The 16,585-nt window shown below is 29.9% G+C and overlaps 5 protein-coding genes across 6 annotated transcripts in view; 3 read left to right on the forward strand and 2 right to left on the reverse strand.

The window, feature by feature from the left end:
• The window catches only part of LOC101503216 (GDP-mannose transporter GONST1), a 4,789-nt gene extending 3,242 nt beyond the window's left edge, over positions 1–1,547 (forward strand). Inside the window, exons 6-9 of the mRNA XM_012716433.3 lie at positions 1–65; positions 337–453; positions 731–828; positions 958–1,547. Of these exons, the coding sequence (XP_012571887.1) occupies positions 1–65; positions 337–453; positions 731–828; positions 958–1,016 (339 nt within the window). The 3' untranslated portion in view covers positions 1,017–1,547. The remainder of the gene's footprint in view (positions 66–336; positions 454–730; positions 829–957) is intronic.
• A 1,300-nt stretch (positions 1,548–2,847) lies between these two features.
• On the forward strand, positions 2,848–4,539 carry LOC105852216 (probable gamma-secretase subunit PEN-2). Its single transcript, XM_012716447.3, has 2 exons — positions 2,848–3,218; positions 4,152–4,539. Exons 1-2 carry the CDS (start codon positions 2,972–2,974, stop codon positions 4,310–4,312), a joined length of 408 nt encoding a protein of 135 aa, XP_012571901.1. The 5' UTR covers positions 2,848–2,971; the 3' UTR covers positions 4,313–4,539.
• A 3,485-nt stretch (positions 4,540–8,024) lies between these two features.
• On the forward strand, positions 8,025–9,028 carry LOC101503535 (uncharacterized). The gene is made up of 2 exons (XM_073368847.1): positions 8,025–8,154; positions 8,245–9,028. Exons 1-2 carry the CDS (start codon positions 8,025–8,027, stop codon positions 8,937–8,939), a joined length of 825 nt encoding a protein of 274 aa, XP_073224948.1. The 3' UTR covers positions 8,940–9,028.
• A 1,044-nt stretch (positions 9,029–10,072) lies between these two features.
• On the reverse strand, positions 10,073–11,882 carry LOC105851058 (germin-like protein subfamily 3 member 4). 2 transcript variants are annotated; one of them, XM_012716428.3, is made up of 2 exons: positions 11,744–11,882; positions 10,073–11,070 (listed from the first exon to the last, which is right to left on the reverse strand). In XM_012716428.3, the coding sequence occupies exon 2, from the start codon at positions 10,896–10,898 to the stop codon at positions 10,212–10,214; it is 687 nt and encodes a 228-aa protein (XP_012571882.1). In that variant the 5' UTR covers positions 10,899–11,070; positions 11,744–11,882; the 3' UTR covers positions 10,073–10,211. The 2 variants fall into 2 exon arrangements, with proteins under 2 accessions (XP_012571882.1, XP_073225438.1); XM_073369337.1 differs by having other exon boundaries at positions 10,073–10,912; positions 11,744–11,880.
• On the reverse strand, positions 11,497–14,801 carry LOC101503866 (probable polygalacturonase). The gene is made up of 5 exons (XM_012716427.3): positions 14,303–14,801; positions 13,503–13,623; positions 13,153–13,327; positions 12,755–12,825; positions 11,497–12,622 (listed from the first exon to the last, which is right to left on the reverse strand). The coding sequence occupies exons 1-5, from the start codon at positions 14,696–14,698 to the stop codon at positions 11,997–11,999; spliced, it is 1,389 nt and encodes a 462-aa protein (XP_012571881.1). The 5' UTR covers positions 14,699–14,801; the 3' UTR covers positions 11,497–11,996.
• Positions 14,802–16,585: the final 1,784 nt, after the last annotated feature.

Genomic DNA, 16,585 nt, shown 5'->3' on the forward strand with positions numbered 1-16,585 from the left:
CTTTCTTTGCCTTTGGGAATTTTCCTGATTGTTGTTTTCAATGAGGTGGATTATCTCTTAAGAACGTGAGTTTTCTCCCTCATTATGTGCTTGGCGCAATTTCATCTTCTTACCAGGCTATATTATCTCATAGGTTAAATTAAAATGTATCATCAAGAGCACATCCTATGTTTATCGTTTGCTCTGTGCTTGTTTTTTCTTTATACAGTATAAATAGAATCTTAAAAAAGGTGCTTTTATGTCAAAATTGTTGTTATGTTGATTTCAAAAAGTAAAAAGCTATCCTCTATATTTTCCTTTTGCAAATCTTATATATTAATGTATTTCAATTGACAGGCCACTTCTGAGATTGCCTAGCTTTTGGTTAGTGATGACCTTCAGTGGAGTTTTGGGTCTAGCGATTAGCTTCACGTCGATGTGGTTTCTTCATCAGACAGGGGCTACAACTTACAGGTGTGATCATAAGTGTTTCAAAGGCAGTAAATTTAATTATAGTTATGGTTTTTTCTATCAAGTAAACAAGCTTATCCTCCCTGGTTTTCACAAGAGGAGTACTTAATGATGCATTCAACATGGTTTCTAACTCAATAGTCAAAACTAGTTATGCATGATTGTTGGAGTAAATCTAGATTCTAGTCTTTATTGCCATGCTATATCAGAAAAATTATTGTTTTCTATTTTATTTTATTTTATTTTCAACATATCGAATAAACTAGTTTTCCATCTGCAGTCTTGTAGGTTCGCTGAATAAGATACCACTTTCGGTTGCTGGCATCTTTCTCTTTAACGTTCCTACTAGTTTGGAGAACTCTGCTAGCATTTTATTTGGTTAGTTCTTTACATTAACTGAAATTTTGCATTTTATTTTTAGTATTATTATTATTATAGATTAAAAAATGTGTACAACTTTGTATTACATTCTTGTTTCAACACTAAAGGTAGAAATACAAATTGTAGGTCTTCTGGCTGGAGTACTTTTTGCTAGAGCCAAAATCCGGGAGAGATCTCAATCCTGAAAAGCAGTAAAGGCCTATGATTATAAGGAATTTTTCCAAGTTATACGGTATTTGATTTCCGGGGCGAAGTTAGAAGTTCAATCTTGGGATTTTTTTGGGGTCATCAAAGAGATGACATCAGTTAAACTAACTTTCTCTCCCTTTGAAAGATGCAATTTGTGCGAGTTCGTGGTTACTTCTCTATGAGGGATAGTTTTTTTGGTGTTTGAATCTTCTTGTGGAGGAGTTGCTTGGATTGCCTCGGTAGCGCACCGGAAGAAGAAGAAGAAAAATGTAACTAACCTTTTTCAGTTGGATTCTAAATCATGTATTCATGTGACTTTATTGTCTCCTTGTATTACTTAACAATTTGTTTAATGCCAAAATTCTCATGGAATGAAAGAAAGTTGATATTACAGCTTGAGACAAGGGTCACATTCTCTGTCACTTAGGATTAGAGTATTTGTAGAGATACCTTTGCACGAGTTGAATTAGATGCCTTGCTTATTTTTCCTATTTGATTAACATCTTGGGACTAATCTTTTGAGAACATATGGTTAAAGGGCTCAAAGTATTAATTACTCATACCACATTTTATTTATTTTCCATTTCTATATATTATTGTTGTTATTGATTCTATTTTTACATAAAACATCACAGCAGATAAGATAAGACAAATCAGAATTAATCTGAATTTCATTATTATTTCTGCTCAACCTTTTTCCTGAATGTTTTCTTAACAAGCAATCAAGCAAAAATCTCCTAAAAATTAAAGAGGAAGTGGCAGGTGAATAGTGAATGCAATTTTACACAATTGTTATATGAATTTAATTTGTACACAATGACAACAGAAGAAATAATTTTCAAAAAAAAAATATTTATTCAATAATATCACTCCAGATAATTTTTGTGAACATATTTTAGGAAGTAACTTAAAAAAAAATACACTAGTGTAATTTAATTAGATATATATAAAAAAGTTTAATACTATGAAACATGAGTACTTTTAAAATTGTGAAATACTTATCTCTGATATTTATCGGTATCAGTGTTATTCGTGATAGCACTCATGAATATTTTGTTATTTTTTACTATTATATTTTGAGTGAAATTAATGATTCTTTTATATAAATATAATATTATTTACATATTTAAACTTATTTATTGTTTCAACTAACCAAAATTTATAATTTTTAAAATTTTAATTATGATATAAAATGAAGTGAACAATTTAACTCTATTAATTAAATTATATAAAAAAAATTATATTTTTATCGACGTATCTGTACTTTAATTGTTTTTAAAGACCGAAAGCTATGCAGATTTTATGTTCTCATCGCACAAAAACTAATCTTTTGCTATACAGTGTCTCTACAAATTTAATTATAAGCAAAATATTTACTTTCACATTTATTAAGGGTACTAATTAAATGCATTAACTTTTTTTATTTCATGCAAAAGAAAATAAGTTTACCTACATACTAGTAATTATAATAGTTATATCCTCATAACATTAATAAATTAGTTTAAGAGTATTTTTAAAATAATAAATAAATAGATTAACTAAAATTTACTTATAAATCGTAAAAGTAAAAAATGATTTTGATATTGTATACTTTAAAAATTCTTCATTAGGGATTTAGAAAGAAAAAAAAAACATTTAATGTTTATTTGTCGTATTTAAAATAATTTTTTAACAATAATTATTTATTAAAAATAAATTTAAAAAAACAACTTTATATAATTTATAATTTAAAGTAATTTTCAGATTATTTTTATATTATGATTTTTGTTTAAACTGTAAAAAATAATGTAAAAAAATATTATTTTAAACATGCGATTAAAGAGTGATGAGACGCCAATGGAATCGAAATTGTGAAAAGAAGAAGATTATTAGAGAAGGAAGAAAGTTTGTTATAGGTAGTTTTCTGCATCATCGCTTAGGTTAGCAACAACAGCATCATAGATCGGAGGTGATGGATGCATTACAATCACACACCAATAACCCTAATCTGAATCTGAATTCGAATCCTCTGGCTTCATCGGTTCCGTTATGGCCAACAATCGACGGTCCATTAGGTCTATCGGAGGAAGAATCAGTTAAGTACGCACGAAGATTCTACAAGTTCGGATTCGCACTTCTTCCTCTTCTTTGGGCCGTCAATTGCTTCTACTTCTGGCCTGTCATTCGCCACTCCCGCTCCTTCCCCACCATTCGCCCATGTCTGTATCTATCTTTCCACTTTTCTTTTCTTTTCGAATTAACTCTTTCCGCAACGTTTTTCTCTTTCATTCAAATGCTTACCTGTTTTATTTTGTTTGCTAATTCTACATTCCTTCTGCCTTATTATGCATTGTTTGCTTCAACTGATTATGCTTAATTAAATGTTTATGGTAAAAGATCCAATAAATCCAAGTGTTTTTATATAACCTGTTTTCATAAACTAGAAGAGCTTATGAAATAAGATGAAAACAACTTATGAACATGTCATCAGCTTTTCTCATAACTTTTCTAGAAAAGCTTTGTAGGTGTTTGTGTTAGTTGATGAGCTCAAATAACTCAATCTAATCAGGTTGAAATGCATTGAGCGTTGGGAATTTAGAATAAAGTTAATGTAGAGTAAAGTGAGAAAATTAAGAGTTGATTTTTCAACACGCTTGTGATTTGTTGTTATTATGTAATATCGAACATTGATTTCTTTATCAATGGTTAATATCATTTATTTGACACCCTGAAATGAGTTGTACACTATAGAGGAGTTGAATCTGAGAACTTATGCCATTTTTCATGTATCAAGTTGATAAAATGATAAGATTGTGGTTTAGTGCTTTGTATGATTGTTTGTTTCTATTACAATGGGATTGATGAAGCTGCATATCTTGATTATGTCTTGGATGGGGAGGAGGTGGTGAGCCTTGGTGGTTATGGTTGGATTGTTGAATCTGTTCACATGTTTTAAGTAATTTAATTGGTGAAATATAATGAATTTCTTCAATATTTTTGGAAGTCGCATTCCTTTTTCCAGTTGATTTAATCTCAAAATATGCTGAGTGGTAAGAAAAGTAATTTCTGTTTTTCCTCTTTTCTCATGTATTTGTATCATTTCTCTTGTACTAAATGGAAAACTTCTTTGATTTGTTGAACATTTTGTGCAGATGTTGTTGGGTCAGCAATTGGGTTTACTATTTCTGCAGCGCTTCTTTGTTCTTGGGCTCTTACATTTTCCATTGGAGGGGAACGTCTCTTCGGCCCTGTCTGGGATCAGTTGGTTATGTACAATCTCGCTGATAGGTTCGGCTTAACAGGCTGGAGCTAGTAATGCTCGAACTCGTATATAAGAAAAAATCATCTTGTTTACTGGTTGGGTGAGTGGATGTGTATTACTGATACAATTAACTATGTATTCTGTCATTGAATTAGTGGATTTCATCCTGGAGCAATGTTTTTAAGAGGATGGTTCTTGGTGTCTTAACTGCTATTTGGGCTGAGGGGTGGATATCATGTACAGCTTAGCTTTTAGATTAATTTTCTTATTTTTCCTGATTTTGCATCTTGCTATAGTATTTTGAGGGAGAAAAAATGGTGATCATATGCTGCAAGACATCATACAGGTAGTGGAAGTTCCCCCCTCAAGGGTTAGAAGAAAGTCCTCGTGTAGCCACCCACTTGAATATTGACGCGGTAAAAGTATGATCCGTCACTGCAGTAAGTAGATCTCGGCCGGTGAATCAAAATTGAGTTGTTCAATATTGAGTTTGTATTTGAAATCGAATTAATCGAATATGTTAAGGGAAATTATTTTGATTCAACCGGCCGATATCTTTACTGCAGTGACTAGTGTAGTATTTTGATCTTGAGACAATTTGGATTACACTCAGCTTTCCCCTCAATCTTCTTTAGTTTAGTGTTGTTTCATTTCATTAAATGACAAAGCATCCCCACCCACAGAATATAGGAATGCATGCAATGAAGACATCTAGATGTGCAATGCATACATCTAGATATTTAATTCCTTTTTTATATATAAATAGAACGACCCTACCCAAAAAAAAACCAGTTATTTATATAAAAAAATAGATATAAAAAAAAACAAGTTATGAATGGGTTTTGTAAATGAGAAAGAAAAAAAACATGACATATGGCCTTTTTAAAATATATGGGCAGATATTTTTTGCAGTGAATCACGAAGCAGTTATTTCATAAGCCAAATTTACATACATATGTAGGAGTATTCACATCTAAACCAAACCCGAAAATTGCAAATGGGTTTAAAAAATAAAAAACTTTATAAAATTGAATATTATTATATGTGTTTAGATTTTCTTTTATAAAAAATATTCAGATTTGAATTTTAAATTTATTTTAAAAAATTGAATCAAACTCTACATATAAATTTGAATACTTATTTTTTATTTATTAATATTATTATTTGTTAGTTTTAATTATTTTTTAATATTATTTATTTTAACTTGTTTAATTTACTATATTTTTATTACTATTTTATATATTTTAAAGATAATCGATCAATAGTATTTTGTAATGTTAATTTTTAGTAATTATATATTATATTGAATTTTATTTATATATAATGTCAGTATAAAAAGTTTTCTTTTATACTATCGGTCAATCAAAATCGTTAAATTATTAATAATATTTAATTTTTGTTATAACTATTTATAAAGTCACTTACATAATTATAATTTGCCGATTGTGTAAAACTTTTTTTATTGACAATACATATAAACTAAACTTATTATATTTTTATATCAAACTTATTATTTTAATATAATTTTACAATATCAGTATTAAAATAATATTTTACAAATTATAATTCAGATTAATTAAAAATTGATTCAATTTAAATCATCAGATTTTTTTTTGATTTTTTGAGTTGTCATTCAAATTAGTGATAATATTTTAATCTTGGAATCTTATAATTTTTTTAATCCCAAAATTGATTCAAATGTCACTCCGAACACATTTAAGTATATGGTTCATTGATGTTTCTGTAGGATATTGGGATTTCAAATCTCATATGTTGATTAAGTTTTTATGCCATATGTTGACTAAGTTGAGAACTTTGGTCGGGCAAAAACCATTTCAACCTCAAATAAATTTGATAAATTATAAAGTAAATGACAGCCACCCAAATTTTCTACGATATAGAAGAAAGTGAGAAGAAAGAATGATGTGAGAAATAAAATGCATTTGGTATAAGAGAAATAAAGGAGAAAGAAGTATCATCGTTTGTTTATTTTGATGGAAACTCTTATAAGAGAAATACCATTATTTTTTTAAAACAACAATAATTAAATCTTATCTCACTTACTATAATCGGTTATATAGATCAAACAATTAATGCTCTATCATAATGTCACATAACATATATCTATATAACTCATTAATCTTTAGGTCTCTTCTAATATTTTTTTTATAGTTTTTTTAAGTCTTCCTTTGTCTCTACTTATTTTTCTTACTAAAAAATTTAGAGTCATCTCCACATACTTAAACCACTTAGGTGGAATTTCTACCATATTTTTTACTATAGGTGTTATTCTAACTCTATCTAATATTGTTATTTTTAATTATAATTCGTTTAATCTTTCCACACATCCAATACAATCATCTACTTGAATTTTATTGTTTATTATCAAAATTTATTTTATGTTTTAATGCTTTAACTAATTAAATTACATAATTAATTTTTAAATGTTTTTAAAGTAACTGAAATTAATTTAATGTCACCTACAAGAACCATCACTAAGTCAATCTTTTATTTATTGCAACCGTTTATTGGTGTTAATTGTGCTAAACATTCTTCTCATTTAGCAACCGTCTATATTATTATTAATGGAAATTGAAAGAAGAAAAAAAGGGTTTTGTGCATTACTAATAAGTTTCTATATTCTTCAAAAATAAATTAGTTTCTATTTGTAATAACACAGTTTGATATTGCAAGACATATAATTTCAACCAGTTTAGATGATATTGTTATTTTTTACTAAAAAATATTGTAATCGATTGAGTGCAAATGTGTGAGAACAAGGAGCATATTTTTATAAGTCTTGATGCATTGTACTCACTTTAGTAACAAATATTCTCTATTGTCAACCAAAAATTAATTATTTTTGACTTATTTCTTGTCAGTATTCTTAGTATAATTTTACTTTAACAAAAAAAATATTTAACGCCGACAGTTGAATGTTTGATGTTGAAAGAGATACTTTAATAAATTTAAATTATATTTTACATAAAATTTTAAAAAATTATTACATTTAACCAATTTTTTAAATAACAGAAAATTAGTTTTTTTTTTGTCTTAAATCATCTTAAAATTTTGTCTCAAATCATCTTAAAATTTTGTCATGATACACTAAAGGAGCACAAGGAAAAGTAAAATTAATAGGAAGAAGGAATGATGAATATGTGTATAACAACATTGGGTGAATGAGAACGATTCTACTTGTTTGTAAAGACCCTTGAATTAATATCAATATTGCTAATTAATAACATTTAAATTGACCCTGCTGGCATAATCTTAGGATTTCTTGTTATGTCATATAGTCCAAAAAGCAGGTCTCACATTCAAATTTCAATCATGGAAGTTTATAGCAAAATGAAAGTTGTGCAAAATGACTATACTTGTATAATTTGTATGTAAATGTCAAATAAAATTCCATTTGCATAATAAGCTTGGTCCATCATCAAGTTGGTTTTATGTTATTTTTTGACATCATTAACCAGGTTGTACCTAATCACTTAAAACCAACATTAATAAACTTCCAATTATATATCTCTAATAAACTGCATGAAACAAAATTACTTCCAAATTGGAACAATCGTCATAGAGAGGTTGAAAGTTTGCTAACAATAGTTAGAGTCTGAGGTTGTACAAGTAGATATAATATATACTCTTAATTATTTTATTGGCTTTGTCAAATTAATCTTGCAGGTACATAAGAACTAAAGAGACTTTTAATTCGTTTATATAATCCAATAAGAACTTAGCATTTTCTTTATACTCTAAGATGGGAAGATCAAAAAGTTGCAATAGAGGCCATTGGCAACCTGCTGAAGATCAAAAACTAAAACAACTTGTGAATCAATATGGTCCTCAAAACTGGAATTTCATTTCTCAACAACTAGAAGGAAGATCGGGTAATTAAACTTATAATGTGTGTAAAATATTGTTGTTATTTATTTATATAATGAAAGTTTTTCTTGTTTTTTTTTTTTTTTGTATTCCAGTGTTGAATATATATTATATTATAGGGAAAAGTTGCAGATTAAGGTGGTATAATCAACTAAATCCAAACATAATTAAAAATCCATTTAGTGATGAGGAGGAAGATTTGTTGTTGTCACTTCACAAAGTGAAAGGAAACAAATGGGCAGCAATAGCTAGATATTTTCCAGGAAGAACTGATAATGCTGTCAAGAATCACTTTCATATATTAACTGCTAGAAGGAATAGAGAAAGATTCTCACTCTATGATGCTGATACAATACTTAGCTATGATAATTCAAGTAATAGTCATAATAATTTTAACTTAGGAAACTATGGTAAGAAAACAGGAACATTATTTGGTATGAGTTATTCCTCATCAAGTAACATAACATCATCAAGTTTTGATGCTTTTGGTGTTAATGCTAACTATAACAAGGCTGAAAAAGAATCAAAGGTTGTTTATAGTTCAATTCTTGGAAGTTATCATAGTTTCACTGCTCCAGGACTTCCATGTATTGGTAAGGTTGTTTCACTTCAACATAAGTTCATCTCAAACTCTATTAAAACAGGTAAGTATTCATGTGAGGAGCAAGAACAATCTGAAAAATGTGTTAATGATGTGAAGCAAAAGGGTGTTTCCTTCATAGACTTTCTTGGAGTAGGAAGTTCTTCTTCTTCTTCTGCTCATGATGACACTATTGGTGGTGGACCATGATATATGAGTTTATTAATGTTACACATAGTACTGTTATTATTATTAATCAATTTAATTTAATTAGTGTCATTAGAGGATAAAAGTGCAGTGCAAGGTCTAGTTCAGAATTTACAGTTTGTATTTATGTTGATTTCAATTAATTATGATTCCTTAACAAAGGATTGCGATTCTTTTAATGATGTATTTGTTTTTATTTTACCTTTTCTTTGTTCTAATAATTATCCAATCAATGTCTTTTGAGGGACCAATTTGCTAGCTTTTGTTATGTGATGTGCATGTACTATCTATCATTTCTATTTCCCATATTTTGCATACGTCCATGTTGTTAATCTGCTAATGACATGCTAACATTAACATGTACTATATAGTTTAAGATCATCTCAAACTTATGTTACTGATCTATACATTTTTCCAGCATCAAAGCCTATTATATATATATATATATATAGCACTGAGGTACTTTGATTTAAAACAAAGGGACTTTTGCTTCTTATATGTAGTATCTATTTGAAAATAAATGAACTATGAGAAACTAAATTATTAATGAGAAGTTGTGGAGCTTTTAATACATAATTGATTACAATCATTAACAACCTAAATAAAATGAAAGTTCATTTCACAAAGTAAAAGATCATTTTTATAGGGGCAATTTTGCCTTCTATTCAGCTTCTTTTAACTGGGCAAGCCAGAGGTTGCTATTTGCACCCTGTGTTTTTTCTAATACACATAATTTCTTATGTTGTGATTTGGATTCAAGTTTGAATTCTAAATTATACATAAATTTCATCATTTGATAAATTATATATAAATTTCTTCGTAAATCCTCGCTACCATTTATAGTTCTATCTAACTTTGCATGAAAATATGCCACTGAATATAATTTTTGTTTTCTATAAAAAAAAAATAAAAAAAAAACTCTAACCAAAAGAGAACTAACAAAACCAAAGCTGCTTTTGTTTCAAAAACTATTTTTAATTTTTAAAAATTGAAAAAAACTATCCCTCACCATTCAAAAAGAGTTTTGTTTTGTCAAGAAACTGTAAGGAAAAAAAGTAGGAAATGTAATGAAGGAAGAGAGAGAGTGTGTAGACATGAAAAATAAATTTTTTGAAAAAAGAGTTGGCAAAATCAGATTTCAAACTATAAAAGTCTTATCAATAGCCACAATACCACCAACTCATATAGCAGGCCTTTTCAATGTGAAGAGTAACATTGTGCAACAATAGAACTATACCCAATCAAATAAAATCACAATATAAAATACTGAAACAGCTAACTGTAAATAATCTCTGACACTGCCAAACTCAAATCATAAACACTATCATGTTCTAACTCAGAAAGTGATATAAGCTTCCTCTTTATCTTCTCAACTGATTCAATAGAAGAAGGTGTGGCCGTAAGAGATCCCAACCCTGGATTTTGGCTATTAAACACAGACAACACAGTTGCAGCTTCTACACCGCGATTTAGAAAGTAATGGAACAAACCCTTAGGGATCACAAACACATCACCTTCCTTGATAGTCTTCTGGAAAACCTTGTTTTGTGTATCAAGAAATCCAGCTTCCAATACCCCTTCCTTAACAAAGATCATCTCAGTGGCTCTTGGATGATTGTGCAGATTCACAATCCCATCCATTTCAATATCTGTTCTACCAATTGAGATACCAAGTGTGTTGAGGCCAGGGAACTTAGAAGCAGTGACAATGTTAATTGATGAACCAAAATCATCTCTTGAACCAGCTTTGCTTAGTTCCATGTTCTTGAAATCATGAGCAGAAGTGTTAGTTGGGGTGTTGCAAGAGAGGCCATTGATAAATAATGTTGTCTGTTTATTTGATGGAGATGAGGGGCATGTGTCCTGTAGATTATCATAGTCTGCTAAGCATACTTGTATGCTGCTAAAGGCTACAATAATGAGGAACATGAAGAAAATAGAAGAATGGGATTTCATCTTCATCTTGATTCTCAGCTCTGTCAATACAAGTTATGTAAATAAATACCATTTTGTAAGGTCTTGACTCTTGATGTATACTAACAAGTCTTTGTAGATGAGTGTTTTGGGGTTGCAAGAAATACAAGTTATCACATTCTTGGAGTTCACTGCTGGCTTTGCTAGGAAGTGTGCATTGCTTTAAAGAAAAACATTAGATTTTAAAATTGTGTCTAAAGTTTTTTATATTTTATGGCCATGATCAACAATGTTAGGAGTGGGGAATGAAAATAGAATAAACTCTGCTTCGAGGCGCAGAAACCTCTTAAGAAGATAATAAGAGAAACAAAAGGATTAAGTTCTTCATCCATGATAATGCCAGCAGCTAGTACAAGATTATATAGCAGTAGGCAGTAACTGAATTTAGTATCAAAGAAGTGATAGAGTACTAACTTATTCTAGAATCTAGTAGAGTCGCCACATCAGTATATTTTTTAGTTTGGCACTGATTTGGGCCTTCAGGATCATAACAAACACCTACAATTATTTTCTTGTATTTAAAAAACAATCATCATTTTTTTCAAATGAATTTTTCAATATCTAAGAGTAAAAAATAGATCAAATCTGAATCAAAATTGTCTCTCCTGTATTTTCATATTTGGGTTCTCTCCCAGTGAAAAAACTATCTATACAACAGTAACAAATAATGTTTAACAAAACAATCTAGTTAAGTAAAACACAAGAATAATTGGTTACACCTCTAAAACTAAGGTGCAACTTCGCATTATATGGCAACCAACCAGGGCGAGAGAGAGAGCATGACACAATATCAATCAAATTCAAATGGTGTCCTACACATTCCAATCACAAACCTGAAACCGATCAGAATATCTGTCAATATCATCAGAGGCAGGAAGGAAGATCTCATGTCATATAAAGTCAGCCTTCACAAGCCCAATCCATTACGGATGACCATTTTTTTCCCAGGTAGCATAAGAATCTGCTTGAACACAACTCAAAAAACTGCTTAATCAAGCAACAATGTGAGCCAATTGATCTGGCTTTCACTCACCATTGCTGGAAATTGCAAACCATCAACGATCCGCACGAAGTAAATCAGGAAGCTCAACACCATGATGAAGTGCCATTGTTCTGCATCTCAGGACATGGAACAGGGAACACCCCATTGGCAAAACCAGTGACATATTCACAATGCCATGTTGCAGATAAGGCTACACCAAGGAGAGTAATATTCTTGAAGCACAAGCCTACAAACGAAGAACCCTCTACACCTTCCAAAACTGGGGATTTTGTTGAATTTACACTGACCACATTACTGATTAAAATATCTTTAAATCTAGGAACAGCTTTTGGATCCCACCCATCATCAGGATGGTCGTTTGAACCTCTACTGAACCTAATGGGTATCTTCACTCTCTCCATTCTTATATTGCTTATTGTCACATTCGTTATATAACCCCCTCTGCCTTTATCGGATTTTATGCGAACACCAGCTGCAGAATTCCAAACGTGCAAATTCTCGATTATAATATTTGAAATCCCACCAGACATCTCACTGCCTATTCCTACTCCAGAGCAAGTTGGGGTAGTGCCTGAAACTCTCCTCACTATGATATTTGTGCTAGGCCGAGCCATGGCGATTCCATATTGATCCCAACCACTCTTGATGGCTACAAGATCATCTCCACTTTCAATGTAGTTATCTTCAATACACACATTGGTACTCGAGTCTGAAACATGAGAAGGGAAATTCACTAGTAAGACACTATAAAACGACTTATGTATAGCATTTGTTCACTTGAAATTGTGCATGACAAGCCATGAAGCAAGTGATAAATAAAGAGGTATAGCAAAGAACAAACCTGGGTCTATGCCATCTGTATTTGGAGCATTAAGAGGAGCCAAGATTGTCATCCCTTTGATCACAACGTTACTGAATCAAAACACAACATATTATTAAACCTCAATTGTTTCTGTGAAGTTAAAAAAGCTAGCAAAAAACAATGCATAATTGAACTGGTTTTTTATTAAACAAGCATGCATCCAACCCCTATAGTTAGACAGGGCACGCCTACACACAACATAACAACTAACAATATCCCTGATAAATTTAACTGAATTTTAGGTAAACAGGTTCTCAAAACTCACAAAAAGCTTTAAAAAAAATGTGCTCTAAAAAGATTCTGATACTTTGCCAAACTCATTAGGTGATTTTACAATGTTGACATAGAGAAGAGACAAATGGCCAATTAGGACAAACCTGCAGTAAACAGGATGGATGGTCCAGAAAGGCGAATTTTTAAAAGTGAGGTTTGATACAAGAACATTTTGTGAGTTCATCAATTCAAGGAGGTGGCCTCTTGTGTGCTGCAAAGTTCTGTTCCACCAAAGATCCCACCACATCTTCCCTTGACCATCAACTGTCCCATTTTCTCCTACAAAATCATATAATAATTAATATAATGCATATGAACAATATGTGAACCAACCATATACAGGCTTTTATTACAAACTTGAACTAAATAAGTGGTTGGCTTTTTCCTTTGAAAAATAGTCACTCATTACAACATTGATACTTTAAAAATAAGGTACAAAATATAATTTTCTTACCTGTGATGACGACATTACGGACGCCATTTGCATGTATAAGGCTTATGTGTCTTCCTCCTAACCTCTCTCTTCCCCTTCCATAAGATGGCAACGGTTCAATAATAGGCCATTCTTTTGGATCCTATGAAATGTGATCCAAAACTATAAATTTATAAAAAAATTCACACTTTTGTCAAGTATAATTAGCATTAAAAAATGTACGGAATAAACAAAAAATCACTGTGTCAAGTAGATGATCATCCATAATAAAGGTCTTATATTTTGGTGTTTAACTAAGTCTCACTAATAACTCTATATCACTGTATTTTAACCCATGCATTTATTTTAATATAATTTATCATGATTAAAAATTTACTCTGCTTTAAGAGTATCTATTTGGTGAATCACGGACCAACATTGCAGATACCCTAACTAAACAAACCTTATTTGGTGGGTTCCATGTGGTTGCACTAATTGTACAACCAACCGTTTATAAAGAAAGTCAAAAGGCAACAAGTCACTACTTTTCCCAATAAATAAAGGTACAAATAAAACAGCAAGAGAAAACAAACGTCGCAAAAAAAAATAATTTAAAACTCTGAAACGATTGCTTCTGAAAAACTTTAATTCTTTATTTAATGAGAAAAAAACAAACTTTTGAAATGACTGAATTAATTTCAACTTTTCCCCACAAAAAGACAGAAATCGAAATCACATGCGCAGAGCACAAATCGCGGCCCCAAACTCTAATTAATTAATTTTTAGCAAGAATCGTAGACATAATGATAAAATTAAAAAGGAGAAAACGGTTGAAACCTGACCTGAGAACCCAAAAGAACAGCACCGTGATGAAGAAAAAGCGTGAAATCACTGGTGAGATTAAAACTACCGGTGAGCCATATTCCGGCGGGGATATTAAGCTGGGAGCCACCTTTATTCTGAAAACGTTGCATGTAGCGAATTGCCCTTCGAAACGAATCGGTATTGGAGGTTTTGCCATCAGCAACAGCTCCGAAATCGACGATGGACATGATATGTTTTCTGGGAGGAAGGTGAGTGAAAAAAGAGGAGCATGTTGTGGGATGAAGGGAGGGTTGTTGTTGGAAGAGAATCGAAAGAGGGAAGAGGGAGCGGGTTGAAAATTGAAGAGAGAGGATAGTGAGGAATGTGAAGAAGAGAAGTAAGATGGAGTATGAAGGTGTTGTGCATGATTCCATTGTTGCGTAACGTGAATGGTGTTTGATGCATTACTATTCCATATATTAGGGTGCGTTTCAACGCATCGAAAGAGGGGCGGGGGGGTTAGAAATCGTGAGTGTGGGGTCCAATTCGAAAATTTTAAGAAAGAAAATCCGTATGGATGCCCTTTCTGACGTTCATGTCACATTCCCACTTCCCACATGCTTTCATCATTTATTTTATTGCAACACTCTCTACACTTATCTCTTCATTTTTTTACTTTATTGAAAATATTTATCTTATATTTTTACTTTAATTACTTAATGATACAGATAATTATTTTCCATTATACGGTTCAATGATACAATGTAATTTAGAGACTAAATTATTCTAGTTGTCTTTTGCAAAGATTCAAAATTGTCGTTTATTTTGTGATAGACTATTATGTCCTACGTGTTTTTGGTGAGGGATCAAATTGTCTCTTTACCCTTATTTTTATTTTTTTCTCTTTATACTTTCATCTATAAGCGAACCAATCAAATTGCTTTAGTTGTCTAATAACTTGGGGTCCATAACTATTATAAATGAGAGGTTCGCCCCTAGGTAGCAACATTTTTCGTAACTTTGAAATATTAAATCATGCTATCGCTCTATCTTATTTTTGCATCAGAATGTCTTTGTAAGTACCTACACTTTTGCATTGACCATAAGTGTATCAGAAATCAAAGAATAAACGTCAATTGATCATTCTTGTGATCATGAGGCTAATAAAAATTAGTTGATATCTGATGAACTAGTTAATAGCTGATATTATATAGTTTATAACTGATACTTCTTAAGATAACTTAAATGTTTGGTAAAGTTAGCAATTCAATTAGTTTAAAAACGTAAAATAATATAAAAATCAATTTTCATTAAAAATAAATTTGTATTAATTAATGTTTGAAATATTTTAAAATGATCAATGCACTATACATTTTTTTATTTAGCTAATTTAATTATTTTAAATTATAATAAGTACATTATTTATTTAAAAATATAAATTATTTATAAATAATATAAAATTATAATAAATAAATTGTTTACTAATCTGCTAATTTTTTTAAAACTTATTTAGCTTTTTATTTTATTTTAAATCAATTACTTTAAAATTAAAATAAATAAATAAAAAAGAGTAAAAATAATAATTTTAGTTGCAATAATAAAAATAGATATGACAAATTATGAATTATACACTAAAAAATTACTTAAAATAATTTATAAAAAGATACTATAAATTATAAATTTATAAATGAGTGTTATGACATACATATGTTACAATTAACTGCTAAAATAGCTTATATGCTTTTTCAGGCAAACTTAAAACAGATGAAAAAGTAATTGATGTCAATCATAAATTATTTTTCAAATTTGTTGAACAAAAGCAGTTTTTTTTTCTTTTTATCAACAGAAAAAAAAAAACAGTTTTCATTGTTTATTGTGAATGACCTACCTAATTGTTAATATGTTCTTTAACACAAATGATGCAAAACCGAGTTAGGAGTGGAATATTGTCAATCATGAGTTATTTCCTAAAGTATTGAACTCACAATTACGAATTTAAGCTAAAATAAACTTATTATTACAATTTTAAAGTGATATTAAAATGCACATATTTCATGTAGATATTTCGTTTTTATATTTTATTTTTCCATTTCTTATGAATTTATAAATATGAACTAATTAACTAATAGTATTTATATATAAATTCACATGTTCATTAATGGTATTAAAATATTTTTTATATCACATTATTTCTTTTTGTGCTATAAACTAAAATATATTTGATTTTTTTTTTAACATAACAAATATAAATATATAATTTTTTAATAAATAAATGAATAAAAATATGAGTTAGAAATGAGAGGAGAGTGTCTTTAAAATAT

This window comes from Cicer arietinum, chromosome 5 (assembly GCF_000331145.2).
Source record: "Cicer arietinum cultivar CDC Frontier isolate Library 1 chromosome 5, Cicar.CDCFrontier_v2.0, whole genome shotgun sequence".
In the NCBI taxonomy this organism is placed as follows: Eukaryota; Viridiplantae; Streptophyta; class Magnoliopsida; order Fabales; family Fabaceae; genus Cicer; species Cicer arietinum.

What these genes read in the sequence shown, in the direction of transcription:
- LOC105852216 (XM_012716447.3), top strand. Translation starts at nt 2,972, where the DNA reads ATGGATGCATTACAATCACACACCAATAACCCTAATCTGAATCTGAAT. An exon ending in CTTCCCCACCATTCGCCCAT is followed by an intron (nt 3,219 to 4,151) that starts GTCTGTATCTAT and finishes CATTTTGTGCAG; the next exon opens with ATGTTGTTGGGTCAGCAATT.
- LOC101503535 (XM_073368847.1), top strand. Translation starts at nt 8,025, where the DNA reads ATGGGAAGATCAAAAAGTTGCAATAGAGGCCATTGGCAACCTGCTGAA. An exon ending in ACAACTAGAAGGAAGATCGG is followed by an intron (nt 8,155 to 8,244) that starts GTAATTAAACTT and finishes TTTGTATTCCAG; the next exon opens with TGTTGAATATATATTATATT.
- LOC105851058 (XM_012716428.3), bottom strand. Translation starts at nt 10,898, where the DNA reads ATGAAGATGAAATCCCATTCTTCTATTTTCTTCATGTTCCTCATTATT.
- LOC101503866 (XM_012716427.3), bottom strand. Translation starts at nt 14,698, where the DNA reads ATGGAATCATGCACAACACCTTCATACTCCATCTTACTTCTCTTCTTC. An exon ending in CCGTAATGTCGTCATCACAG is followed by an intron (nt 13,328 to 13,502) that starts GTAAGAAAATTA and finishes ATGATTTTGTAG; the next exon opens with GAGAAAATGGGACAGTTGAT. An exon ending in ATCCATCCTGTTTACTGCAG is followed by an intron (nt 12,826 to 13,152) that starts GTTTGTCCTAAT and finishes GTTTTGATTCAG; the next exon opens with TAACGTTGTGATCAAAGGGA.